Consider the following 19729-nt stretch of genomic DNA (forward strand, 5'->3'; position numbering starts at 1 on the left):
TGCGCCCAGCGAAGCATTTTATTTATGATTCTATCTGAATCTTTTTGTAATAAATTTCCCCAAACTGAACTACAACAGTCTATATATGGTAGAATATATGCATTATAAAATAGTTGTCTTATGTGTATAGGCAAATATTCTTTAAGTTTATACAAAAGTGATATTTTAGATGAGATAATCTTACATATACGATCAACATGTTCTTCCCAGCTTAAATTTTCATCAATGTCAATTCCAAGTAATTTTAAAGAATGGACATTCTCAATACAGGTTTCGTTGATGGTAATACATAATTCTGATAGTTGTGTAAGTTTTTGTTTTGAACTCAATTTCATACACTTTGTTTATTGTGCAATTGATTTTCATACTGTTATTGTTACACCAAGATTGTACAGCATTTAAATCATTTTGCAATATGCTGTTAATTTTTTCAATTTTCTGATCATGAAAATGCAATGTTGAATCCTCAGCATATAAATCCATGTTGGATTGTTTAACATGAAGTGGTAAATCATTGATATAAATTAAAAATAACAGAGGACCTAAAATAGATATTGAGGCACTCCATATTTTACAAATGTTTAATCAGATTTAATGTTTGCGTATTGAACTTCTTGTTGTCTTTCAGACAAATATGATTTTATCCAATTTATCATATGTTCTCTGATATGATAAAATTTGAGCTTTTCTAAAAGTATGGCATGGTTAATAAGATCAAAAGCCTTACTGAAATCCAAAAACACAGTACCAACTTTTTCTCCATTATCTAAATATTTTAACCATTCGTCAATTAGTTTAGCAATGTTTAGTTAGGGCGGTTTGACATGAATGACCTCGCCTAAAACCTGACTGAGCTATATGTAACAATTTTTTATTATTCAAGAATTGATATAACTGTGAAACCTGACTGAGCTATATGTAACAATTTTTTATTATTCAAGAATTGATATAACTGTGTACATACATGTCTTTCAAAAATCTTTGATATGGTATTTAAAATAGAAATTGGACGATAATTGGAGGGAACATCTGTTGTTCCTCCTTTATGTATAGCAGTTACTCTAGTATGTTTCAATTTTTGCGTAAAACGATTAGATGTTATACTTTTGTTTATTAGAAAAGTTAGTGATGGCGATATTATCTCTGAAATAAGCTATAAAAACTGGCTGCTATAAGCGAATTATTATTTCACTATTTCACTTTCATTAATGATTGAACAAAAATAAAATCATATTTTAATTTTTGTTATATCTCGTAGCTTAGTCAAATGCACCTTTAAGACAACATAGATGAACAAATTACTACTCCAACTATTGAAGAATAATATTGTATCCAACATTTTTTTCAAGCGTAATTTCCCTTGAAAACAAAAAGTTGTTTTTTAAATTAATGCAAAGTGAAAATATTTGTATCATTATTTCTTTGAAATCTTAGTTCCATAATTTATAATAGTAAGTTGAGTCCAATGCCAACTGGCAATATCATTTAATCCTTGATTTAATCTTTTATAAGCCCAAACATTAAATTCTTATCCTTCTAAATCTCTAATGGTTCAAACTTTACAAGATCCATTTTTTCTATAAATTTCAACAACATCCATAATTCTTAAAAGTTCAATTAGAAGTTCTTTCCAATTTAGGATACTTTTTAACTGGGTTTTCCAAAGAAAGAATCCAGTTATTGATTTGGCGAAATACGGCAGGCTATGGGCGGGCTGCCAACAGTTTCTATGCAATAACTTATAAATGACTGAACAAATGCTATTCAAATTTTAATATGTTGATGCTAATGGCAAAATGGAGGTCAAGTTCGATATTGACAATTTTTACTCTTACCGTTGAGGAGTTATGGTCCTTGATATATTGGAAAATGGCACTTTATGTTGTTTCAGTTCAATAACTTATGAACCGTTCTACAAATAGTTTTCAAATTATAATATGTTGTTACTGATTGACAAGATGGAGGTCAAGTTCAATATAGACGATTTTCACTTTTGCCGTTCAGGAGTTATGGTCATTGATCTATTGGAAAATGGCACTTTATATTGTTTCCTAGTAAATACTTATGAATCACTTTTGATTTTGAAATTTTAAGTTGTTACTGATGAAAAAAGGAGTTTGATATTGATGATTTTCACTTTTGCAGTCCAGGAGTTATGGTTATGGTTCTTGATGGTTTGAAATATGGCATTTTATGTGGTTTCTGTACATTTACTTTAGAACTGTTCAACCAATGCTCTTGAAATTTCAATATGCTGTTAATGATGTCAAAATTATAATGGTGGTCAAGTTTGATATTGATGATTTTTTTTGCCATCCAGGAGTTATGGTCTTTGATAGATTGGAAAGTAAATTATCTTGATGATATTTTTTCGTTAAATAATCCAGAGTTCTCTTATAAAATATACTACTGAAATTTACCCAAAGGAACTTACTTTAAATAAATCTAACATAAACAGCAGTAGTTGTCCTTTTCTAGATTTAGACATTTCAATTTATAAAGGGAAACTCCATACTAAAATTTACGACAAAAGAGATGATTTTTCATTCCCTATTGTTAATTTTCCTTTTTTAGACGGCGATGTTCCTTTGGCTCCATCATACGGTGTTTATATTTCATCACTGGTAAATTATTAAGTCAAGGATTTCGTTACCATAAATTACTTAAAACATTTACTAAATTCTTTCATAGATACAAAGATTTGATTAGTAAATTTGGCTGTACCTGTAGAAAACTTATTAAAAATGGTATTTCACATCCTAAATTTTACGGTAATATTGTACTAAAAGCGTGGAAATCACTATGTGATCTGTGTAAACTCATCAAACCTTTAAACAAACTTATTATTAAGGTTATCTTATTAATGTTGTAATAAGATCTTTGAATATTGTTTACATTGGCACTAACATCGATTTTGTCATCAACAAATTAAAACATTACTAAATTTGTATTCTTTTCGAATGGGTTTTTGGGAAAACCCGCTGCATTTGTTTGCACCTGTCCTAAGTCAAGAACCTGATGTTCAGTGGTTGTCGTTTGTTGTTGTGGTGCATAAGTGTTTCTCGTTTCTCGTTTTTTATATAGATTAGACCGTTGGTTTTCCTGTTTGAATGGTTTTACACTAGTAATTTTTGGGGCCCTTTATAGCTTGCTGTTCGGTGTGAGCCAAGGCTCCGTGTTGAAGGCCGTACTTTGACAAAAAATGGTTTACTTTTTACACATTGTGACTTGGATGGAGAGTTGTCTCATTGGTACTCATACCACATCTTCTTATTTATATAGAATGTTGTAGATCAAAAACCTAAAAGTGCCTTTCAAAATACAGAAAACCCAGTTTGCTGTCAATTTGACAGCTCATTCCTTATAATAGATTTAAATGATAGGCCATGTGAGTTTTTGTCATCACTTAGCATCGTCCAACGTTGTAAACTTTAAAACAATCTTCTTCTCTGAAACTAATAGGCCAAATGTTACAAAACTTTACCAACATGTTCCTTAGGGTATCTAGTTTAAAAGTTGTTTCTGGGGTTTAGATCCATCAACAAACATAGCCTCTGTTGCTGAAAATATAACATAGGGGTAAAATGCAGTTTTTATCTCACCTGCGACGAAAGTCTCAGAAAGCGAGACAAAGGGATTGCTTTTCCGGCGACGGTGACAGCTGCGGCAGTGGTGGCGTCAACAATTGTTAAGTTTTCTGCTTAAGTTAGTTTGATAGGAACTACTTGTGATAGGTCATTGATATTTAATACAAAGTTGCATTACTATCAGTGCATATCAGTTTGACGACTATTTTGAGGCCCTGCCCCCTAGGTCGTGGTCCAGCAACTTTGAATTAACTAGCAATTTTCAATGTTAAGTTTTCTGCTTAAGTTAGTTTGATAGGAACTACTTGTGATAGATCATTGATATTTAATATGAAGTTGTATTTCTATCAGTACATATCAGTTTGACAACTATTTCGAGGCCCTGCCCCCTAGGTCATGGTCCAGCAACTTTTAATTACTAGTAACTAGCAATTTTCAATCTTAAGTTTAACTGTTTTCTGCCTAAGTTAGTTTGATAGGAACTACTTGTGATAGATTATTGATATTTAGTATGAAGTTGCATTACTATCAGTACATATCAGTTTGACAACTATTTTGAGGCACTGCCCCCTAAGTCATGGTCCAGTGACGTTTGAATTAATAAGCAATTTTCAATGTTAAGTTTTCTGCTTAAGTCAGATTGATAGGATCTACTTGTGATAGATCAATGATATTTTGTATGAAGTTGCATTGCTATCAGTATATATCAGTTTGACGACTATTTTGAGGCCCTGCCCCCAAGTCATGGTTCAGCGACTTTCAATTAAATAGCAATTTTTAATGATAAGTTTTCTGCTTTAGTTATAAAAAAGAAGATGTGGTATGATTGCCAATGAGACAACTCTCCACAAGAGACCAAATGACACAGAAATTAACAACTATAGGTCACCGTACGGCCTTCAACAATGAGCAAAGCCCATACCACACAGTCAGCTATAAAAGGCCCAGAAATGACAATGTAAAACAATTCAAACAAGGAAACTAACGGCCTAATTTATGTACAAAAAATGAACGAAAAACAAAGATGTAACACATAAACAAACAACAACCACTGAATTACAGGCTCCTGACTTGGGACAGGCATATACCAACAGAGTGTGATATGAACTACTTTGTATAGATCAATTATATTTTCTATAAAGTTGCATTACTATCAGTACATATCAGTTTGACGACTATTTCAAGGCCCTGCCCTCTATGTCATAGTCCAGTGACTTTCAATCAATTAACAATTTTCAATGTTAAGTTTTCTAATTAAGTAAGTTCGATAGGAACTACTTACTAGAGACAATATATTCTATAGAGTTACATTGCTGTCTGTACATCTCAGTTTGTCAACCATTTCGCGGCCCTACCCACTAGTTGGTCCAGCGACTTTGAATTAATTAGGAATGTTGCTGTACATCAGATTGTTTTTTCCTGAATTTTATGCTGACAGGTGAGACATATATGTCAACAGTTTATTGGCTAATATCTCAAAAACTAAAGCAGTTAGAGCAAATCTGATGGCAGAAAGCATGTAAAGGCGGTTAAAGTCAATCCACTGCTACATTTGTAGTGAAATCAGAAACCCCATTTTAGAGTTATTGCCCCTGAATGTCAATTTTCTTGTAAACATCAAAGTTTTGGTTTATAACTAAAATTAAAGCATTTAGAGCAAATCTGACATGGGAAAGAATTTACCTTGGAAGACTTAAATTTTACTCATTTTTTGCATAAAAGATAATGTAAAAATAGGGTCAGCGGATCGGGTATAGCGACAACCAACAAATTAAAAAACCCTCTACTGAATGAGTAAAGAGGATTATGCAGTATAAAGTGGGCTGTTTTTTTTTTGCTCTTTGGTCGGGTTGTTGTCTCTTTTGACTCATTCCCTGTTTCCATTCTCAATTTAAGATGATTATGATTTTTTTAGAAGTTATCTATATAAAAATAATAAGATGTGGTCTAATTGCCAATGAGATAACTCTCCACCAGTGACCAAATGACATAGAAGTTAACAACTATAGGTCACCATACGGCCTTGAACAATGAGCAAAACCCATACCGCATAGTCAGTTATAAGAGCCGGTCTTGTTACCTCTCTCATATGAACAATTCTTGCCATTCTTTTGAAACTTTTATCATAGGAATGAATTATTTTTTAAAGAGTTATGTTTCTTGGAAATATTAATTATATCGAAAATTGCATTGTTAGCGCTCTCACATATACAATTCTTGCCAAATTTTTATGAAACTTATATCATTGGTTTATATCAGCAATGTCTTGGACAAGTTCGAAAATCAGTGCCAATCAATTAATTTTAAAAGAGTAATGCCACTTTGAAATATTAATTATATGGAAAATTGCATGGTATGCGCTTTCACATGTACAATTCTTGCCAGATTTTTATGAAACTTATATCATAGGTTTAAATCAGCAATATCTTGGATAAGTATGAAAATCAGTGCCGATCAATTATTTTTAAAAGAGTTATGCTCCTTGGAAATATTAATAATATGGAAAATTGCATTGTAAGTGCTCTCATGTATACAATTCTTGCCAGATATATATTAAATACATATCAAAGGTTTATATCAGCAATGTCTCTGAAAATTTAAAAAACCAGTGCCCTGATGATCAACAATTTTTAAAGGAATAATGTCCCTTGGAAATATTAATTGTATGTAAAATTGCATTGTTAGAGCTTTCAAACCTTCATTTCTCTAAGATATTTACCTGTATAAAAAGTTTTTAAATCAGTTATGCTCTTTAAAAGAATTTCCAAGGAGCATAACTTTTTTTTTTAATTATTGTCCTGGGACAGATAGAATAATTATGTGCAACCCGGGGACAATGGAACTCTGTTCATTTATTCTTTTTTTTTCTGGTCTTTCTCCAAAATTTTCACAGGACTAACAAGACTGATAAATTTCAACAGTTATGTTTAACTGGAAGTATATTTAACTTACGTGTATTTTGCTTTGTGTGATTTTATTGCTTTGCATCACAGTGCAAAACTATTATCTTCATACGATATTCATGCCATTTTGAAATTATTACATAGCAAATATCGGTTCTCATTGGTTGCCTAATGCTGTGAGAAAGATTCTATTGGCTAGAATGAGATATAGAATTGGGAACATGTCCCGGACAGGAGAAGATATTAAATACATACGAAATAACAGTATGAGTATTTAGGGTCCGATCCAATACCCGACCAATGAATAATTTTGCCTTTACTTCATTACCTTGCTTTATAATGTCGAGTAAACTTCATGTTAATAAATAAAAGGAGGGACTAAGACGAACAAGTTTCTGAGTGCTCATGTGACTATATATGCATGTACACCAACACTAAAAATACATATAACTGCCAATGATCTTCAAGAATTTTGTTCGAATACATTAATTCCATGTTATAAAACCACATGATATACCAACTTCATGTTAATAAGTAAAAGGAGGGACTAAGACGAACAAGTTTCTGAGTGCTCATGTGACTATATATGCATGTACACCAACACTTAAAATACCAAAAGGTACCATAAATTGTGCATTAGAATTGTTTTGAGAATGATCTGGAACTTTTTAGAGGCATCAAATAACAAGTTAGTAAAACGGTGGTGTAGGAAAACATGTATGAGGATATCGAAATGCAAATAAATATTGCGTCAAAAATGACCAAGAAGAGCTTAAAAAACCACACTTATGGGTATATGCATAAAGGAGGTAAGTAACTCCTTTTCCATACTTTAACAACCACATCTTATTTAAAAGTATGATGCAGCGAAGCACTCCAAAGCTTTTTAGAAAGCTAAAACTTGTGTGGGTTATGGGTTTAATGAGGATATCTTCGATCTATATTGGAGGTGAAGAATACATACAGATACAGATACAAACACAACTGTACAAGCTGGTTCCAAATCTCTTTAACAAACTATGTTTTTGTTTTTTAAACTACTCAAATTGAGAAATGTCATACCTGCAAACCTCTGAAACCCTCAAAGAGGGAGATCTCCCCCCCCGGCTATGACAGCTGAGGGGGAGATTTTGCGAGAACAACATTTTCAAGTGAAATATATGACCTGTTTATTTATTCATCTACAATGTACAAAACACCAAATATACTTTATTTCTTCAATCATGGTTATATCCTATACAAGGTGTGTTGTTGTTTTTTTGCCTTTTTCAATACCTCTGAGCATACATGTGGCAGAGTTGTCAATCCACAACTGGAGATTTGAAATTTTCAGCTGAAGTATTGATAGTTGTGTCCCTTCAGGCCAGCTTTACAGATTGGTTCAATACATTACTTATAAATTTCAATTTAAACATTGAATAGAAGTAATGATCTCTTAAATGATTTTCAAAAAATATTATTTTTATTTGTCCTAAGACATTCAAAATTATTAAATTACAATCCTTTTATGATTCTTTGTTCAATTTTTATTTAATTTATATTCTTTCATCAATTCACATTATTTTAAGGAGGGTAACTTAAAACATGATTAAACAGGGGAAGTAACCCGAAATTTCTTTGAAGTGTTTTCAAAATACACAAACATGACAATGCTTGAGGTACGTCGTTAATGATGGTTGATTAGTATTATGTTTGACACCCAAGCTGTCAAGTGAAGCCATTTAATTTCACAAAGGTCTGTGATTTACAGGTAAGTAACAACTATTCTCATCAGTGACACAAAAACGTAATTAATTAGCAGGAGTCTCCCGCTCAAAACGGGAGGGTTGGCAGGTATGGAAATGTTGTTTGATACTGTTATTTTTTTAAGAATAACTATTTTCTTGGAAAGGTTGGACACTTGGAGATGCATCTTATAACTCAATGTTCTTGAGATAAATTCACACCAAGCAATTATGATGAACTGGAATGTGTAACTACAAATAGTGAAAACCAAAATTGACCCTAAATATTCAATTGTACTTTGCTGAGTATAAATCAAAATCAATTTGTTTCTAGAAAATTCCATCCTAAGTTGCTTTGTAGCTGGTAAAATTTTAAAGGTATTAGTGCATAAATATACTCGTGCAATAATATGTTCTTTAGAAATGCAATGTAACATTACCATTTCCATGCCATAATAATTGAAAAATGTCTAAATTCCTTAAATGTTAGCCTTTCCTGAAAAGTAATATGATTGATTATAATCAATCTGGACAATAAATTCATTTTTTATACGCCCGTTTACGGGACGTATTATGGTATACCGTTGTCCGTCTGTCCCTCCGTCTGTGCGTCCGTCCGTCTGTCCATCGTCAACATGTCGGACATAAACTCAAAAATGCTTTCACCAATTTGCATAAAACTTTGGTGAATTGTTTATATTTATTGATGTGAGCTCCCTTTCGTTTTTTATGAATTTTAGATTTTACGTTTCCGAGTTACAGGGTTTTATTCATAAAAAAAGGGGGGATTTTCCAGTTTTCGGACAAAAACTCAAAAATGCTTTCAGCAATTCTTATGAAACTATTTTATTCATTAAAAAAAGGGGGATTTTCCAGTTTTCAGACAATAAGTCAAGAATGCTTTCACCAACTTGCAAGAAATTGTGGTGAATTGTGTATATCTATTGACATGAGCTCCCTTTCGATTTTTATAAATTTTAGATTTTACGTTTCCGAGTTACAGAGTTTTATTCATAAAAAAAGGGGGGATTTTCCAGTTTTCAGACAAAAACTCAAAAATGCTTTCAGCAATTCTTATGAAACTTTGGTGAATTTTTTGTATGTATTGATGTAAGCTCCTTTTAGAATTTTATAAATTTTACATTTACATTTCTGAGTTATGGGGTTTTATTCATTAAAAAAGGGGTGATTTTCCAGTTTTCGGACAATAACTAAAAATGCTGTCACCAATTCTCAGGAAACTTTGGTGAATTGTTTATATCTATTGATGTAAGCTCCCTTTTTATTTTCATAAATTTCTAATATGACATTGAGAATTAATTGAACTTTATTTGTTTATAGTCTGACAACAGATATACTAAGTATTGCACAACAGCAAGAAATCTTTAATTGAATATAAATTCAATTCATATATAACCAATTTCAAGTTCTTTGACTACATTTATTCAGAAACCTATAATATGTCAAATATTTAATTACAATCCAAATTCAGACCTGAATCAAGCTTGAATATAGTGTCCATTTTTGCCCCAACTGTTCAGGGTTGGACCTCTGCGGGCATATCTAGCTGCGCTCAGCGAAGCAGTTTTTTTTCTTCAGTTTCTCAAGTTATAAAATAGTTTTTACTTGCCATTTTATTTCTTTATGTCATTTCTTTATTGTATATATCATATTTTTATACGACCGCAAAAAAATTTTTGTGGTCGTATATTGGTATGACGTTGGCGTCGTCGTTGTCGTCCTCGTCGTCTGGCGTCGTCCGGCGTCGTCCGAAGACGCATTGGTTTTCGCACTCTAACTTTAATTTAAGTGAATGGATCTCTATGAAATTTTACCACAAGGTTCAATACCACAAAAGGAAGGTTGGGATTGATTTTGGGGGTTATGGTACCAACAGTAAAGGAATTAGGGGCCAAAAAGGGGCCAAAAATAAGCATTTTTGTAACTTCCAGACATAACTTGTGTGTTAGTGTATGGATCTCTCTGACATTGTACCACAAGGTTCCATATCACATAAGGAATGCTGGGATTGATTTTGGGGGTAATTGCCTCAAAATATTAGGAATTAGGGGCCAAAAAAGGGGCAAAAAAACAAGCATTTTTCTAGTTTCATGACAATAACTTGTGTGTAAGTGCATGGATCTTTCTGAAATTGTACTACAAGGTTCCATATCACAAAAGAAAAGCTGGAATTGAGTTTGGGGGTAATTGCTGAAACGTTTAGGTATTGGGGGCCAAAAAGGGGCCAAAAATAAGCATTTTTCTAGTTTCCAGACAATAACTTGTGTTCAAGTGTATGGATTTCTCTGAAATTGTACTGCAAGGTACCATACCACAAAGGGAAGGCTGGGATTGATGATGGGGGTAATTGCCTCAATATTTTAGGAATTAGGGGCCAAAAAGGGGCTAAAAACAAGCATTTTTCTAGTTTCAGGACAATAACTTGTGTGTAAGTGTATGGATCTTTCTGATATTGTACTACAAGGTTGCATATCACAAAGGGAAAGCTGGGTTTGAGTTTGGGGTTAATTGCCCTAATTGTTTAGGAATTTGGGGCCGAAAAGGGGCCAAAAAACACATTTTTCTAGTTTCCAGACAATAACTTGTGTTCAAGTGTATGGATCTCTCTGAAATTGTACTGCAAGGTACCATACCACAAAGGGAAGGCTGGGATTGAGTTTGGGGGTGATGAATCATAAGGGGGTTCAAAAAATTTGGGGAGGGGGATTTTTTTTTTTTTTTTTTTTTTTTTTCTTTTTTTTTCTTTTAAAATTTTCCATTTTAAGTTGGTTATTTCTGATTTATATTTAAAAACAAATAATAATGATATGGTAGGAGATACACACCAAACAGGATGTGTAAATTATTATATAATAAGTATTGTGCAATAGCAAGAAATTTTCAATTGCACGGTATTGCACAATAACAAGAAATCTTCAATTGCACAGTATTGCGCAATATCAAGAAATCTTCAATTGCACAGTATTGCGCAATAGCAAGAAATATCATATAGCACAATATTGCGCAATAGCAAGAATTTATCAATTGTACAGTATTGCGCAATAGCAAGAAATATTTAATTGCACAGTATTGTGCAAAAGAAGATACTTTGTATAAATTGCTTATTTCTTGACCAATTTCAATGGGGTTTTATTCTTGAATTCTTGGGGTTCTTTAATATGCTGAATCTAACCGTGTATTTAGTTTTTGGATTTTGGGCCCCGTTTTTAAATTGGTCCACATTGAGGTCCAAAGGGTCCAAAATTAAACTTTGTTTGATTTCATCAAAAATTGAATTATTGGGGTTCTTTGATATGCCGAATCTAACCATGTATTTAGATTCTTAATTTTTGGTTCCGTTTTCAAATTGGTCTACATTAAGGTCCAAAGGGTCCAAAATTAAACTTAGTTTGATTTTAACAGAAATTTAATTCTTAGGGTTCTTTGATATGCTGAATCTAAACATGTATTTAGATTTTTGATTATGGGCCCAGTTTTCAAGTTGGTCCAAATCGGGGTCCAAAATTAAACTTTGTTTGATTTCAACAAAAATTGAATATATGGGATTCTTTGATATGCTGAATCTAACCATGTATTTAGATTTTTGATTTTTGGGCCCCGTTATCAACTTTGTCCACATTGAGGTCAAAAGGGTCCAAAATTAAACTTTTGTTTGATTTCATCAAAAATTGAATTCTTGGGGTTCTTTGATATGCTGAATCTAACCATGTATTTAGATTTTGGATATTGGACCATAATAGGTGAATGTCCAATTTAAAATTTTTAAGTTCTTAGACCACATTCATTCTGTGTCAGAAACCTATGTTGTGTCAAATATTTAATCACAATCCAAATGCAAAGCTGTATCAAGCTTGAATGTTGTGTCCATACTTGCCCCAACTGTTCAGGGTTCGACCTCTGCGGTCGTATCAAGCTGCGCCCTGCGGAGCATTTTATTAATTTCTGATTTAAAAAGAAAAAAAAATTTCTCTCCATTTTTCTTTTCTTACTAGAAAACTAGATACCACACAAAAGTAGCCTCTTTACTTGACTGTGTCACTCTTCTCTCAGATTCCAAACATAGGATGCAACCACACAGAAGTTGTCTCTTTACTTGAATGTGTCTCTTTGCTCTCAGATTCTAGCTAGAACACAGACACAACCAAACAAAAGTAGCCTCTTAACTTGACTGTGTCACTCTGCTTTCAGATTCTAACTAGAACACAAGAATACTATACACAACCACACACTGTGTCACTCTGCCTTCAGATTCGAACAAGAACATAAAATACAACCACACAAAAGTTGTCTCTTTACTTGACTGTGTCACTCTGCTATCTGATTCTTACAAGAACATTAGACACAACCACACCAAAGTAGCCTCTTTACTTGACTGTGTCCTGTGTCACTCTACTCTCAGATTCTAACTAGAACACAACAACACTATACACAACAACACTAAGTAGTCTCTTTACTTGACTGTGTCACTCTGCCTTCAGATTCTAACTAAAACACTAGACACAACCACACAAAAGTAGCCTCCTTACTTGACTGTGTCACTCTGTTCTCAGATTCTAACTAGAACACTAGACACAACCACACAAAAGAAGCCTCTTTACTTGACTGTGTCCTGTGTCACTCTACTCTCAGATTCTAACTAGAACACAAGAACACTATACACAACAACACTTAGTAGCCTCTTTACTTGACTGTGTCACTCTGCCTTCAGATTCTAACTAGAACACTAGACACAACCTCACAAAAGTAGCCTCTTTACTTGACTGTGTCACTCTGCTATTATATTCTAATAAGAACACTAGATACAACCTCACAAAAGTAGCCTCTTTACTTGACTGTTTCTCTCTGCCTTCAGATTCTAACTAGAACACTAGACACAACCTCAAAGAAAGTAGCCTCCTTACTTGACTGTGTCACTCTGTTCTCAGATTCTAACTAGAACACTAGAACATAAGATGCAACCACAATAAGGAGCCACCTTACTTGACTGTGTCACTCTGCTCTCAGATTCTAACTAGACACAAGCACACTAGACACAACAACACAAAAGTAGTTTCTTTACTTGGCTGTGTCACTCTGCATTCAGATTTGAACCAGAACACTAGACACAATCTCACAAAAGTTGTTTCTTTACTTGACTGTGTCACTCTGCTCTTAGATTCTAACAAGAACACTAGAGCATAAGATACACCAATACAAAAGTTGTCTCTTTACTTGACTGTGTCACTCTACTCTCTGATTCTAACCAAAACACTAGACACAACCACTTAAAAGTAGCCTCTTTACTTAACTGTGTCACCATACTCTCAGATTCTAACTAGAACACATGAACATCAAATACAACCAAACACAAGTAGCCTCTCTAATTGACTGTGTGTCACTCTTTTCTCTAATTCTAGCTAGAACACTAGACACAACCACACAAAAGTATCCTCTTTACTTGACTGTGTCACTCTGCTCTCAGATTCTAACTAGAACACTAGACACAACCACACAATAGTTGTCTCTTTACTTGACTGTGTCACTGCTCTCAGAATCTTAACTAGAACACTAGACACAACCACACAAAAGTAGCTTCTTACTTGACTGTGTCACTCTGCTCTAAGATTCTAACTAGAACACTAGAACATTAAATATAACCACACAAAAGTTGACTCTTTAATTGACTGTGTCACTCTACTCTCTGATTCTAACTAGAACACTAGATACAACACAAAAGTAGTCTCTTTACTTTACTCTGCTCTTATGTTTGAACTGGAACACTAGAAAACAATGATACCACACACAAGCTAAGTATCCTCTAATTTTAGCTGTGTCACTCTGCTCTCAGAATCTTAACTAGAACACTAGAAACAAGTGATGGATACAAGTTTTTTAGAGTATATTTCTGGACCATAAAGACCATTACATGATCGAAATTTTCAAATTTATGTTTTTAGATGATGTTGACCTACTTATGGCTTCCCCGGCGAGGGAAATGAGAAGAAGCGAGACTCCACAGCCTTATCCTTTACCCATGCCAGCTTATGGTGGATACTTTGCTCCACTGACTGATTATCTTCCAGAGAATCTTCATCCTACTCCTGGCTTCCACAGGTAATAATTCATTGCATATATAAAAACATCCTGTAGTCTGAATAAAACAGTCTGGTTTACAGTAAGTATTTTAACATCAACTTTATTATGGCCTATTATATGTAAATATTTCCTACTTTTGAATTACATGTAAACCATATTAACTTATCAATCTGTAATTTCTTTTTCAGGCTTTCAAATGTTAAGATTTCTTTCTTTTAGACTTTTGTAAGCATACTTTTTTTGTGGGTGTATTTTTTCCAGCATACTAACTATCACTAGAAAATCAAAGGGTATGCAAAGCACAACATCAAAGTAAATACAACATGGTTACAATATGGAGAAGACAAATAAATAGTCCACAAAACATTTCATAGAAAAATCAATTCTGAGCAACACAAATTTGATAAACAATTGAGGATGTATATGTTGTCAGATTTTGGGGGTTGTTGTCCTAACTGTTAAGGAATTAGGGGCCAGAAAGGGGCTGTTGTCCAAAGACATTTGGTTTCAGGACAATAACTTGTGTATAAGTGTATGGATCTCTATGAAATTGTACCACAAGGTTCCATCCCTTAAAAGGAGGGTTGGATTGATTTTGGGGGTTATGACCCAAGCTTTTAAGAATTAGGGGCCAAAAAACAAGGATTTTCTGGTTTCCAGACAATAACTTGAGTAAAATATATTTTATGATGGCATGATTCTAAACCCATAAGAGAGGGATTGTGCTTGATTTTCATATGATGAAGACATAATCTTTCAATCAGTTTAATTGAGGTCTGGAGCTGGCATGTCAGTAACTGCTAGTAGTCCTTTGTTAATTAATGTTGTTCATTGTCATTTTGCCTAGTTTCTTCTGTTACCTGTTCTAAAATCAGACTCGGACTTCTTTTAAACTGAGTTTTACTGTGCATATTGCTGTGTGTTTGTTTATATATATTCCATATTAGCTAGAGGTATAGGAGGAGGGTTGAGATCTCACAGAACATGTTTAATGCTGCCACACTTTTGCACTTGTCCCAAGTCATGAACCTATGGATATTAGTGTTGTATGTTTTTTTAATTTTGGTTCATTTATATGTTTCGGGGTTTATTGTGACATCCATTTTTGCTGAACTAGTATACATTATTGTTTAGGGGCCAGCTGAAGCCTGCCTCTGGGTGCAGGATTTTCTCGCTGTGTTGAAGACCCATTGGTGGCCTTAAGCTGTTTGGTCAGGTTGATGTCTCTTTGACACATTCCCTGTTTCCATTCTCAATTATTTGTCTATCATCTTGAAAACCACTATAAATAGAAAAATCTGATGGGGCAAAAAACATTGGTAAGAATAAGATAAAACACACATTTATGCCCTGCAACTGAAAGTTGGGGGGCATATTGTTTTACCCCTGTCCGTCCGTCCGTCCGTCCGTCCCATTATGGGTATATAGTTATTCCAAATGACACCTCCTACATTGGAAAGCTATGAAGTTTTCACTTTGCTGGCTGTTTGTACATATATTGAAGGTATGCATGTGGTCAGGGTTTTGATTTTTAACCGGATTTTTGAAGGAAATATCGTTTATTGATTTGGGGATATACGGCAGGCGGGCGGACGGGCGGACAGGCGGGAGGATGGGCGGCTGCCGCACATTGTCTCTTCAATAACATGAAAACGCTGTGATGATTTTTTTTCGAATTTAGATATGTTGTTTCTTGTGACTAAATGAAGGTCAAGTTCAATTTTCACGAGTTTAGTATTTCTCCTTTTTGAGTTATTGCCATTTTAATATCCAAAAGTGGTATTTTTAAATATTTTTCTCTTGTTATCATATTATGACTAAGCATATGGTAAATGTCTTATCTCACAATAAAAATTGGAGTGACAGATTTATTTGAAAATTTTCTATTTCCTAATTGGTGATGATTATAAGCTATGTTGTTAGACATTTTGAAGTTAATTACATTATTAATTATTATATATGTAATGTTAGAGTACTATGTTAAACCATAGTTCTGTTCAAAGGGAAATAACTCTTCAGATTTGCAAGTATGATTTTCATTATTAATTATATCTGGGAAATATCTTTCTTTTCTTTGGTAAATTGTTTGAAGAATTTTATGGTGTGTTTGTTATTCTGTAAAAACTAATTTTCTGAGTGATATATGTATATAATTGTTTTGTTGTGTCTGTTAATTTTGATTTTTACTTGATCCTGTTTGGGGTTCCAGATTTGAAAATTCATTAGATAATAATCTATTATTTATAAGTTAAAAAGTTATAATTAAGATAAGATAAGTTGCAGATCTATATTAGTATGTTACAAATGAAAGAAAAAATATTGGGAACTATCAACTATATATATAAAGTTTGATTACACTAAGTGATAAGATAACACACATCTGGTTATTGTCAATGCAATCACCCAATTATAAATGGAGTGACAGATTTATTAGAAAACTATTAATTATATTTGATTATAATTTAAAAATAAATATAACATCATATCTCTTTACATCATATCTAATTTTAGAGTCTATGGTTAAATCATATTTAAATTAGATTTACATTATTGGTTCATGGAAATAAAGTTTGAGTTATTTCCATTTGAACAGAAATGGTTTAACTAAGAAGTATTTCATCAAAAATTGAATTCGTGGGGTTCTTTGATATGCTGATTCTAGCAATGTACTTTGATTTTGGATATTGGACCATAATAGGTAAATGTTCAATTTCAAATTTTTCAGTTCTTTGACCACATTTATTTTGTGTCACAAACCCATGCTGTATCAAATATTCAATCACAATCCAAATTCAGAGCTGTTTTAAGCTTAAATGTTGTGTCCATACTTGCTCAACTGTTCGTGGTTCTACCTCTTCAGGAAAATCTGGTTTGCTGTCTCTCTGACAGCCTCTTGTTATTGATATTTGCTCTTTTAGGAGATAGTTGAACTCTGTCATTTTTGGAGTATTTGCTTGCATAAGAGGTGCATAGCATTTCCGTATAACTTCTCCTACAGTTTGAATGCTAGGAAGTTTTCATTTTGCTGGCTGTTTGTACATATATTGAAGGTGTGCATGTGGTCAGGGTTTTAATTTTTATTGACATTTGCTCTTTTGGGAGATAGTTGAACTTTGTCATTTTTTGGAGTATTTACTTGCATAAGAGGTGCATAGGGTTTCCAGATAATATATTGAAGGTGTGCATGTGGTCAGGGTTTTGATTTTTATTAATATTTGCTCTTTTGGAGATAGTTGAACTTTGTAATTTTTTAGGAGTATTTACTTGCATAAATTTAAGAGGTGCATAGCATTTCCAGATAACTACTCCTACATTTTGAATACTAGGAAGTTTTCACTTTGCTGACTGTTTGTACATATATTGAAGGTGTGCATGTGGTCAGGGTTTTGATTTTTATTAATATTTGCTCTTTTGGGAGATAGCTGAACTTTGTAATTTTTAATCAGATTTTCGAAAGAAAAATCGGTTATTGATTTGGGGATGTACAGCGGGCGGGCAGCTGCCAAACAGTGTCCATTCATTAACATGAAAACCCTCTGACGCAATCTTTTCATATTTAGATATGTTGTTTCCTGTGACTAAATGAAGGTCAAGTTCAATTTTCATGATTTTAGCTGTTCTCGTTGTTGAGTTTTAAACCTTTCAGTAGTACAATTTATTTTTATTATATGAATTTGAGTTATTTCCCTTTGAACAGAAATTAATAATTAATTTCTTTGTCATTTGGTCTCTTGTTAGATTTTTTTTTAATTTTGAGGCCTGTCTTCAAATTGGTGTTCTTTGATATGCTGAATCTAAGTGGTATTTATATTTTTGATTATAATTTGAAAATAGATATAACATCATATCTAATTTTAGAGAACTATTTTTTAGTGGTTAAATCATATCTAATTTTTGGAGTATATACTTGCATAGGAGGTGCATAGCGTTTCCAGATAACTCCTCCTACCATAGACCTATGTGCTCCCATGCTCAACTTTATTTTAAAATCTGCAGGGGCATCATTTGTGTCTCCCAGACACAATAATATCTCAAAGAAAGTCCTACATTGACTTTGTTATAATACAGTTACTTAAGAGTGGAGTGCAGTGGCATCACTTTGTCTAGTTTTTGTACGCCCATTTACGGGACATATTATGGTATACCGTTGTCCGTCTGTCCGTCCGTCTGTCCGTATGTCCGTCATCAACATGTCGGACAATAACTCAAAAATGCTTTAACCAATTGGCATGAAACTTTGGTGAATTGTTTATATCTATTGACGTGAGCTCCCATTTGTTTTTTATAAATTTTAGATTTTACGTTTCCGAGTTATGGGGTTTTATTCATTAAAAAAAGGGGGATTTTCCAGTTTTCGGACAATAACTTATTCATCAAAAACACTTTCACCAATTTGCAAGAAACTATGGTGAATTGTTTATATCTATTGGCATGAGCTCCCTTTTTTCGATTTTTATAAATTTTCGATTTTACGTTTCCGAGTTATGGGGTTTTATTCATTAAAAAAAGGGGAATTTTCCAGTTTTCGGACAATAACTCAAAAATGCTTTCAGCAGTTTTCATGAAACTTTGGTGAATTGTTTATATCTATTGACGAAAGCTCCTTTTCAATTTTTATAAATTTTAGGTTTTATGTTTCCGAGTTATGGGGTTTTATTCATTAAAAAAAGAGGGATCTTCCAGTTTTTGGACTATAACTCAAAAACACTTTCACCAATTGGCATGAAACTTTGGTGAATTGTTTATATCTATTGACGTGAGCTCCCTTTTGTTTTTTATAAATTCTAGAATTTTCGTTTCCGAGTTATGGGGTTTTATTCATTAAAAAAAGGGGGATATTCCAGTTTTCGGACAATAACTCAAAAACACTTTCTTCAATTTGCAAGAAACTTTGGTGAATTGTTTATATCTATTGGCATGATCTTCCTTTTTTCGATTTTTATAAATTTTTGATTTTATGTTTCCGAGTTATGGGGTTTTATTCATTAAAAAAAGGGGGATTTTCCAGTTTTCAGACAATAACTCAAAAATGTATTCAGCAGTTTTCATGAAACTTTGGTGAATTGTTTATATCTATTGACGAAAGCTCCTTTTCAATTTTTATAAATTTTAGATTTTACGTTTCCGAGTTATGGGATTTTATTCATAAAAAAGGGGTGATTTTCCAGTTTTCGGACAATATCTTTAAAGTGCTTTGAGCAGTTTTTATGAAACTTTGGTGACTGGTTTATATCTATTAAGATAACCTCCCTTTAGTTTTTCATGAATTTCTGATATGACATTGAGAAGTTATTGAACTTTATTCTTTGAAAAAGCGACGGGAGTATCATGCACTCGTGGCGCAGCTGTTTATTTTCATTAAGATAAAAAGTCTTACAAATGAATCTCATTCCTGTCTCAAAATTTATATATTTTTATC

General features: G+C 33.0%; 1 protein-coding gene and 2 long non-coding RNA genes across 4 annotated transcripts in view; 1 reads left to right on the forward strand and 2 right to left on the reverse strand.

Moving 5' to 3' along the window:
* The window catches only part of LOC127716465 (protein furry homolog), a 631222-nt gene that overhangs the window by 310703 nt on the left and 300790 nt on the right, over nt 1-19729 (forward strand). For both annotated transcript variants that reach the window (XM_052222678.1, XM_052222679.1), the window contains exon 34: nt 14172-14328. In XM_052222678.1, coding sequence (XP_052078638.1) covers nt 14172-14328 — 157 coding nt within the window. The remainder of the gene's footprint in view (nt 1-14171; nt 14329-19729) is intronic.
* Nucleotides 1-19729, reverse strand: part of LOC127716526 (uncharacterized) — a 331247-nt gene that overhangs the window by 95775 nt on the left and 215743 nt on the right. The window lies entirely within an intron of this gene.
* Nucleotides 1-19729, reverse strand: part of LOC127716520 (uncharacterized) — a 157635-nt gene that overhangs the window by 19898 nt on the left and 118008 nt on the right. The gene's annotated exons all lie outside the window — the stretch shown is intronic.

Source organism: Mytilus californianus, unplaced genomic scaffold (genome assembly GCF_021869535.1).
Source record: "Mytilus californianus isolate M0D057914Y unplaced genomic scaffold, xbMytCali1.0.p SCAF_9, whole genome shotgun sequence".
Taxonomy (NCBI): domain Eukaryota; kingdom Metazoa; phylum Mollusca; class Bivalvia; order Mytilida; family Mytilidae; genus Mytilus; species Mytilus californianus.